At 33.7% G+C, this 10,413-nt stretch overlaps 1 protein-coding gene across 1 annotated transcript; it reads right to left on the reverse strand.

The window, feature by feature from the left end:
* Positions 1 to 229: 229 nt before the first annotated feature.
* On the reverse strand, positions 230 to 3,653 carry LOC102810987 (olfactory receptor 4P4-like). Its single transcript, XM_006877573.1, has 2 exons — positions 2,749 to 3,653; positions 230 to 272 (listed from the first exon to the last, which is right to left on the reverse strand). The coding sequence occupies exons 1-2, from the start codon at positions 3,651 to 3,653 to the stop codon at positions 230 to 232; spliced, it is 948 nt and encodes a 315-aa protein (XP_006877635.1).
* Positions 3,654 to 10,413: the final 6,760 nt, after the last annotated feature.

The following is a 10,413-nucleotide window of genomic DNA, read 5'->3' on the forward strand; positions in this document are numbered from 1 at the left end:
ATGAAACATGCTTAACAAAATAAGGAAAGACATAAATTCAGAAAACTTTTCAAAATATTCACAGCACCATTAGTCACATATAACTACAAGAGAATAAATAAACTGTCAAAAGTTCATACAATGAGATCTTAAACATCAATGAAAATAAACAATCAGGAGATGCATAAGCATCGAGCCAGTCTCATAAAATTAATGATGAGATGCTAGACATCATAGGGTACAATCTGAATCAGACCTTAGCCCAAATAACAACAACAACAAAAAATAATCTAGGAATGATCTTAGAGAGAAAGATGTTGTTGATAAGTGTCGTTGATTTGGTTCCGACCCATAGCAACCCTGTATAGGGTTTCCAAGGAGCAGCTGGTGAGCTTGAACCACTGACCTTGCAGTTCAAATGGCTTTGCAATCCAGCACATTAACCCACAGCGCCACACCAAGACTCCCCTAAGAAATTAGTGAACTGTGATACAGTTCAAGCTCACCAGCTGCTCCTCAGAAACCCTACACAGGGTTGCTATCAGTCAGAACCAACTCGACGGCACTTAACAACAACAACAATATGCATGATATGTATTGTGTTTTATGACTGTAGATCAGTAAATAGTTTTACAAGTTTAAAGGCTGTGTTTTATTCACAGCATTGTAAGGAATGAAAAAATTCACAATCTACTTAGTCTTTCACTACACTATGAAATAAAAGATAAAATTTTATTTTTAAGAAATTGAATATTTCATATCAAATGAGAAACATTTTAAAGATTAAGTCAGAGAGAGGAAAGCATAAATGATAATAATGTTCAATTTATTGGGAATGCATCAGTCAGAAACATAGGATCATACAGCATGAGGAGAGCCACAGTAATTATTGTGCCTCTTTGAATATAACAGCTTAATTTCTGAGAAAAATAATAATCCCATTTCTCTTAAGCACTAAATAGTTGCATTTCGTAAATTTCACATTTTATGTTTCCAGATTTATATGAAATAAGTATTATTACATTCAAACTTTTATTATAGATAAAATATCTGAAAATGCCATAAACTAATTAATTTGGTAAAATTCCAAAGGGAAAGGGTAATAGAAAGAGGAGAGAACTACTAGTTGTATATTTTCATTATATTTATATTCATTTACTTTCCTGCAGAGTTAGTCCAGAGAACGATTGGTGATAAAGTCAGAAATTATTCATTCCTTTTAACCTCACATGCCTCCATCTAGAGTTGGTTGACTCATATCTTGCCCTCTTAGGAAAAGTTTTACTTATTTACTTTATTCAAGAAAATCTCTTATGTTACTAATACCATGAACCTATGGAAATGAGAAACTTTTATCATTTTCAAAACTTCCACCTCAAACTTTTAACTTTCTTACATTATCTTTTGCTTTTGTTTTGTTTTTATTTTCTGGGAGAAAACTTCAAATCTGGCAATGCATTTGTTACTTTATTGAAACTTGTCAGCATGGTGATTTGCTCAATTCCTCTCTACTTTAAGAAGTCTGTTTAATTTTACCCCCTTCATAAGGTTTTCTGTTCTTTCCTGGCTTGTATAATGACTCTAAAATGACTGCTATTCTTGCTTTGCATTTATATAATCTAGAACTTTTTCTGTATTTTTCTTTATCATCCTTTTCATATCATCTAGTTATCTAGTCCCTTTTAAATTTTGATGTCTGCTCTGTTTCTTAAGACATATTTTAAAAATTCTATTGGTGGTATTTTTGGTGGTATGCTGTCGAGCGGTTCAACTCTCAGCAAATCTATATTCCTGAGACTGTAAGTCTAAATGACAATTTATCCATTTTTCTTCTCATTTCCTCTAGGAATATCTCAGAAATATCCTCTTCAAGATAGTTGCATGATGATTCAATTTACCTATTTAGTTATAGTGGTTTTTGGTTAGTGGTTAGAAATGTTTCTTCATTTCTTTGCTTGTTGGTAGGTTGGCTTTTAAACAAATTCTAATTTCTTCTTGCTTTTAATTCTCATATTAGCAGCATAAATATTTGGTTCTGGATCCAGTAACTAGCTATGTCTTTTGAAAATAAAGCAGGTAAGAGTAAGTTAAACACTTTAATTTTATAATTAAAAAAATTCAGAAACTTTATGACATGTTTAGAAATTCTAATCAATAGGTTGAATGGCATGGAGTATGTTTTCAACATTCTGAATAATTGATTTCATTCTATTTACCAGATGTCATTAATTTGATACTGGGAAGTCAGGAGAGCTGGTGGAGAGACAATTTAAAAAGAGATTCCACCACAATGATTTGGCCACTAAAGCATGAATTGACCTCAAGAAACTAGCAGAAATTAAGTGTAGACACTTATATTATAAATTTTAATTCCTTCATGTCACAAAAGAGCTCACACTCTATTTTAAACTTTAATAAAATTGTAATAGAAAATTATTTGCGTTATAGTAGTCAGTCAGCATGTAACCATATTCATTGGAAGAGTCCAGAAAACATTTAAAGCAATAAAATTCTTCCACCACCTTATCCCTCAAATTAAGTTGTGTTTTTTTTTTTTAAAGCTAATTTTTGCATAGTAGGTTACTATTTGACTAGTCTGTTACTTGAACTTCTAAATCTTATTTTCCTTATTTAATCCTTTCACCATAATGAAAGCGTAAACTATGAGATAGTTTTAAGCATCTTGTTTTCACAATGAGCAACTTCACTTTACAAAGTTTTTTAGCTTATTATTTTCTTCAAATTTTTTTTTTCCTTTGCAAGAAACCTTGACACCAAACTTTTCTCATGGCATTTTGTATCTCTGTGTTTCTCAGGGTATAGATTAAAGGATTAAACATAGGCGCAATGATGGTATAAAATAGAGCAAAGACTTTATCTTCAGGGAAAGTGGTAGGAGGTCTAAGATAGATAAAGATTGAAGGAATAAAAAATAAAGCCACCACAGTGACATGAGATCCACAAGTAGACAGTGCTTTGCGTCTTCCCTCAGTTGAGTGATTTCTTAAGGTGAATATTATAATGACATAAGAAACAACTAAGACAGCAAAGGTTACTAAGGCAACCATACCTGAATTGGCAACCACAAGAGCACCAATGATGTAGGTATCAGTACAGGCAACTTTCAGTAAAGGGAATATATCACAAAAATAGTGATCGATTTCATTAGGACCACAAAAGGGTAACAGGATTGCCATAAATAATTGAGGAAAGGAATGGGCAGCTCCACCAAGCCAAGCAGCAAAGATAAGAAGATTACATCTTGTTCTGTTCAGGATAACCATATAATGGAGAGGTTTGCAGATAGCAACACAGCGATCAAAGGCCATGGGAGTAAGAATGAAGATCTCGATACCACCAAAAAAGTGCATGCTAAAGACCTGTAGCATGCAGCTATCATAAGAGATGGATTTTGTCTTCATTAGCAGGTCACTAATTAGCTTGGGTGTCACACTAGAGGTATAGCAGATGTCCATAGAAGACAAGTGGCTGAGGAAATAGTACATTGGTTGGTGAAAAAGAGAGCTGCATCGAATGGAAATGAGGATCAGCAAATTTCCTACCAATATGGAAACATAACAGAGTAAGAACAGTACAAAGCAAAATAACTGTATATTTGGGTCATAAGAAAGTCCTAAAAGAATAAATTCTGAGATGTTTTTCTGACTTTCCATAGATATAATATCGGCTTGGTATATTATAAAATAATGAGTTGTATAGCTGAAAATAAAGAAAATATGAACATGGATCAAGACTTAGTATAATAACAATAATATAAAACATAAAAATGTATTAGCATGCAATCATCTTAGTATAAATATTCTGTATTTATAGAATTAAGCTTCTTTTTCATTTATATTATTTTATATTATAAATAAATTATGAAATATACTTATAGTAGCAACAATAAGAATAATTATGTATTTCACTTAGTTTACCAGTAGGTTAAAAGAATATGTTCCCTTGAACATGAAAAAATTTTTATTGTTAATTATGATGTTGAAAAAAAATGTTTAATCAATTTATTATATTTTAATAAAGCATATTTTTCCTGATTTTGTGAGTTGTGTGCCTTCCTTTAAAAATCAACTTTCCTTCTCACAGCATGATCTGGGCCAGTTCCTGGACTATCTGGGAGTGTATGCTCAGGAAGTTTTAGAAATCTTTAAAACGTCTCAAATTTGGACTGTAGCATTTGTAGAGTTTATGCTTAAAGTGTCTTAATTGCATAGTGGGTAAGACATTAGCCTGCTAGCTTCAAGTGCAGCAGTTTGAATTCACTAGTCACTGCCCAGAAAAAAAATGAGGCTTTCTTCTCCCAAAAGATCTACAGCTTCAGAAACCCTTTACAAGATTGTTAGGAGTTGGAACTGACTCAATTTCACACAACAGCACTGTGTATATATGTTCTTGCTTATAACAAGTATGGCATTTTAAAAAATGAGCCATACTGTGGGGAAGCCAAAACCCTTTTCAAATTAGCATTCAAAAATTTTATTTCATCAGAAAAAAAACTCTCAGTTTTCTCTTATTTGATTTCAGTTCAGCTGTAAGTTCTCCAGATCTTCATTTTTTTTTTTAACATGCAAAAATAGTTACCAGAGCAAAAAAAAAAAAAAAAAAAAAAAAAGTTACCCCCTTAATAATGTTTAGTATTTAGAAGCATGTCAATAGTATTTTTTAATTCAGTGACCTATTTTGTATCTTCTTACAACTAATGCTGACTTCCTGTTTATGATAGAACATGTTTATTTTTTCAAATGTAATTATTTATCTCAGAGAAATTTATTTAAATATAATACTTTACATAAGTTAACATGGCAAACAATTTAAAAATAGACATTGCTCAATTAATACAAATACCTGCTTTTCAATAAAATCAGCACAGATAAAAAGGTTCGAAATTAGAAAGTGATACTCTGTAGGTATTGTTTTTATTGTTATTAAATGCCATCAAGTCAGTTTGACTCATGGTGACCTTGTATAGGGTTCCTGAGGAGCAGTTGGTGTTAGAAACCAAATATCCCAATTATCACTCTGTCTGGTGCTGCATCTATGCTTAAGATTAGAGTGCAAAAAGCAAGGAGGCAGAGGTGGCATAGGATATGTTGACAAGTTTTCAGTCCACCCGAATTTAATTGGACAATTCTCCAGCTATAAGTCATTTAAAAATAATTTTCTTTTAGTTTTACCAAAATGTAAATTCAACCAGTAAAGCTGTTTTCTTACTTTCTAAATCATCATAAATATTTAATGTTAATTAGCTCTTAAATTCTTTTTGTTCATAGAAGCATGTCACCATGATCATACAGTCAGGTGAAAAACTAAAAACAAATATTTTTTTCTCTCTTTGAAAATAGTAAGGAAAATTTCAAGGATAAAAGCAAAAATGTAATTGATAAGAGGTAAGAAATATTTGGCAACCACCATGTATGTGGTTAGAACTGTGGCACAGAAAAAGAAGTAAAAATATTGAAAGCTGTAAAATATGTTGATGAATTCTTAATCTTGAACTAGATGAAGTTTACTTAAACTTAATTTTCCTTATCTATGCATTTGATATATCAATACATTATTCAGAAATATAATGATAAATAAATGAGGTCATATAGAATACCCCAGTCTCACAAGTACATTATTTATGGCACATGTTATTTTAATTTAGTACTAAAATTGCCCTGCACATAAATATAACCAGCGTCTAAGAGGAAATAAACTACTCCCCATCACACCCCAAAACACTACCAACAACACAACATGTATTTAATGGAGGTGGTCTGAAAACTTCAATGTGAACAGTGCATTACTTAAAATGTACTAAGCTATCCTGAGGATAGATGGGCTACTTTAGACCATTTCCTAACATAAACAATTAAAATTAGATTTTCTTACACTTAATAGTCAAATGATTAATTTATTAGTTTTGTAGCAATGAAATATTTTTCTATCATTTTATTTGTATTCTTTTAGCATAGTGCAGGAGAAAGATGAGGCTTTCTGATCCCCAAAACACTTAACCACTAGGAAACCCTATACAGTGTCACTATGAGTCAGAACTGGCTCAAGGGCACTTAAAAACAATAACTCAGTAATATTAACAACAGATGCTCCTATAGTTAAAGTGTAGTTTCCACCACAAGTTAAATGTTTTTGTAGAGGGCTGAGAATGTGCCATGCTCTGAACTTACCTTAGTTGACAGAGATGAATCTAGTCTATTTTAGGATGACGTATTTATTGAAATATGGAGAATTCTTCATTGTTATAGATATTCAATCATAAATAAGGTTATAGCTTGAGAACAATATTGAGAAAGATACATTTGCACCAGAGTAGGACCAGTAAAGATCGCTGTCAACGTGAAGTTATCATTAACTTCTCAATGAGAAATTGTCTGTGTATACGTAATGCTAACATGTGCTGTAGCATTTTTATGTTAATCAAATGATCATATCATGCAAGAAAAAATACAGATTTAAGAAAGAAAATAAAACAAAGATAAGCAGCAAGTGCTCAGTATAAATATGTTTAATGGACTTCTCCCAAACCAAGGTAACATGGATAATTCACTAACCATCAAGTCTGATTTAGGCTTTAGTAGCGTAGTTATGAATCAGGCTGCTAACCTCCAGGTCAGCAGTTCAAAACTACCAGCTGTTTCGAGGGAGAAAGATAAGGCTTTCTGCTCCCATAAAGATTTGCAGCCTTGGAAACCCTGTACAGGGTCACTATGTGTCAGAACCTACTCCACGGTACTTAACAACAACAACAAACTGATTCAGAAAGAATTTCTCCCTGAGACACTCATTATGCTAATTCTTCTGAAAAATCTAACTCTGAAATAAAATGTGGAGAATTACAAATTAAAAATTCAAACGTATTAGGTTCCTGTAAATATACTCATGAAATTTCAAAACCCCTTAGAACATGCCACAGATTTGCAAGTGTGGTGGACTTCACATATCCACCAAACCACAAGTAATGCAAGAAAAGTGGATCTTTGTTTCACAAAAAGAAGCAAGCCAGGACAACAAAGATGCTCCCCCCAAAAAAGTTTTGAAATCCTTCAAAAGTCTAGCACACGTATTTAAGTCCTAGTAGTCATCTATCTGATGCTTATACCAGAAGAAAAACTTGTGGGAAGAGCAGAACATGTTAATGTGGCAACAGAAGAATTAATAGATCTTTGAAAGTTCTAAATGATCATATTCCCAACAGCACTTGTAAGCATGTCTTTGCCAAGTGACACTGACTGTCCATCATAATGGCCTTGGTGCCTCTGGGCATTTTCTGATCCTAATTCTACTTTCTATTTTTGCATTCTTCTGTTTTTGGCAGTTTCTATGGAGGCTTCCACAGATTATAGTCAGACGCAGAAAACCCTTCTAACTATGTGTTCAGCTAGTTTTTTATGAATAGGAGAGAAAATAATAAAGTCTGAGTAACTATTATTTCAGCTATAAGGAAAACTGATATTAGGCTGGACAAAGAATCAGACAAGCATTTGCAGTCCAATGTACGTTATTGTCAAAAGTAGCCTAGGAGTTTAGAAGCAGACCAATAAATCCTACAAGAATGGCCTACAAGAATATAACTATGACTGGATTATTTGTGGCCAGGGACAAACCCTTCTGGAATAGATGCTTGTGGAATCAGAGACAAAACAAAAGAAAACCAAAGTGACATATTTGCTCCACACACTTAGCAAGAAGAAAAAATACATCATTAAATATAAAACCATAAGAAAAAATATTAAGAAATCAACAAGCAAAATATAGGGAAGCTTTTCTTTGATTCTGTGTACATTTCTGTCTTCTCTCCTGTCACTGAATATTTATAGCTAGTTTAGGCTCATGCACACTCAGATACTCAGTTACTCAGCTTCTCTCTTGCCAGCATATACAAATCAATACATTAAAAGTTTTCTCGGAAATGTAAAACTTCAAGAACTCAGATTTTAGAGTGCAGATGTAGCTCAGATAAATTTATTTAGCAAAAATAAAAATAATAACCATAAGAATATGTTGAGCAATTATTGAGCTCTTAAAGTTTATTATATCACTTACTATTCATGATCATGCATATCTTTACATGATCATTAACATGTCTTTTATGCAGATAAGAGCACAAAAGCTTGGACAGATTAAATAACTAGCTCAAGCAACTTGTAAGTAACAGAGCATGGAAGTGGATATTTCTAACTTCTTCCACACTGAAAGTTCATCTAACATAAATTAATAAAGGATTCCAGCACTTCAAAATCAAGGATGTTTTCACTGGTTGTCTACTTCAATAATAGCTGATGTCTATCAAACTTTGCTGTTGCTAGACTTGTTGGGCACCATAAGATAAACACTCGACCTGAAGGTTGGTATGAACCGAAAAGTTGGTGGTTTAAACTCAACAGCCTCTCCCTGTAAACCCTATGCAGGATCACTATTAGTTGAAACTGGCTGGATAGCATCTAACAATAGACTATATCCAACAGGGTCACTATGAGTCAGAACCGACTCAATGGAACATAACCACCACCACCAATCACAGAAGGAGACAGCTGGTTGCATCCTCCACATAAACACAAGCATAAGAAGTCTCCTTTGAGAAGCATATGGTGACTTGTGTTGTTGTTAGGTGTCATCACTTCAGTACCAACTCAGAGCAACTCGATGCACAACAGAACAGAACACTGCCCAATCGTACGCCAACCTCACAATCATTGCTACATTTTTGCCCATCATGGGTGGCATTGTGCAAATCCATCTTGTTGGGGGTCTTCCTTTTTTTTTCTCTACCCTCAATTTTACCAAACAGGATATCCTTTTCCAGGGACTGGTCCTTCCTGACAACATGTCTAAAGTAAGAGAGACTTACCCCCATCTCTTTTTATCAGACCCATCTAGACAAGAAAACTACTCAGTTGGGACACTGTCTTCCCCCATACATGCTTAAACAAAACTCCCTCTTGAAACCTTGTAAGCCAGTCAATTTGAACATTTATCACCCCCTCATTTTAGGTAGCCAGTGTCTAAGTTGCCCATCCCTATCTACCCTGTATACAGAGGGGATAGCATTGATACTTGATGTGAAGTATCTTGCCTCTCTTAGTATTTTGAGCTACTACCTCCATGAGTATAGGTCAAGTTCATCAAATTGTAGCAATTTATCCTCATTTCCTTTATTAAATATTTTTGTGTGTGTGTGTTTTTTTTTTTTTAATCTTCTTCTAATCAAGTGTTGTAGTACTGGTGTGGCACTGTGGAGTCCTGGTACGGCACTGTGGGTTAAGGCGCCAGACTACAAAGCCATTTGAACTGCAAGGTTGACAGTTCAAGCTCACCAGCAGCTCCCTGGAAACCCTATACAGGGTTACTATGGATCAGGACCAATCGATGGCACTTAACAACAACAACAGTTGAGTTCTGATTATCAAGCCATCGAGGCTAGGTCAAATGGGTACTATCTGCAAGTTTGACTTGGTCTTCTTTATTTACTTTTGCATGCATATGAGGTTATTGAAAGTAACATGGCTTGGGGTCAGGTGCTCCTTAGTCCTCAAAGTGACGTCTTTGCTCTTCAACACTTTACAGAGGTACTGTGAATCAGATTTGCCTAGTGCAATACATCCTTTGATTTCTTGACTACTGGTTCCATGTATGTTGATGGATAATCCAAACAAAAAGAAGTGTTTGACAACGTCAATTGTTTCTCCACTTATAATGTTGTTGTTAGGTGCCACTGAGTCCATTCTGACACATAGCAACCCTGTATAGGATTTTCAAATAGCAGTTAGTGAGCTTGAACAATCGACTTTGCAGTTCAAACAGACCTTGCAGTCCAGCATCATTTCTATACCAAGACCATTTTTTTCCAATTACTGATCTTTCCTCTTTTATAAAACTTTACAATTTCAATCACCAGCAACTGTCAATGCAACTTGTTTGCATATTTGATCAATAGTAGAGTGAAGAAATTGGTAGAATTATTCAGTTTCATCATCACTGATTTTAGTCCTTGGTGCTTAAATTTGAACAATAGAGGTATTTAATGGTCTTATTTGTAGGCATCTCAATATTTTCCTATCATAGACAGCACTGTATTTAAAACTATTTCTTGAAATGTTCTTTTTGATGATGAACATGATGTCATTCTTTTTCAATTTGACAGTCTAGTCATAGTAATGACAAATGATTGCCTGGTTCAAAATGGCCAGTACCAGTCGGTATAAGCCCACTAATGTCTAGGATATTAATCTTTTTCTTTTGATTTCATTCTTCACAATTTCCTATTTTCCTAGATTCATATTTCATACATTCCATGTTCCTTTTATTAAATAAAAAGCTGTTTCTTCTTATTAGAGTTATGTCCCATCAGCAAATGAATGTATCAAAAGCATTTCTCCTTTAATGTCATTAAGGTCAACTCTAATTTGAAGAGGC

Source organism: Chrysochloris asiatica, unplaced genomic scaffold (genome assembly GCF_000296735.1).
Source record: "Chrysochloris asiatica unplaced genomic scaffold, ChrAsi1.0 scaffold00531, whole genome shotgun sequence".
NCBI classification, from domain to species: domain Eukaryota; kingdom Metazoa; phylum Chordata; class Mammalia; order Afrosoricida; family Chrysochloridae; genus Chrysochloris; species Chrysochloris asiatica.

Coding starts and splice junctions, on each gene's coding strand:
- LOC102810987 (XM_006877573.1), bottom strand. CDS start 3,653: ATGGAAAGTCAGAAAAACATCTCAGAATTTATTCTTTTAGGACTTTCT. Junction 273..2,748: donor ATGAGAAAAGTTTGGTGTCA/AGGTTTCTTGCA, acceptor TAAGATCATTCC/TAGATTATTTTTTGTTGTTG.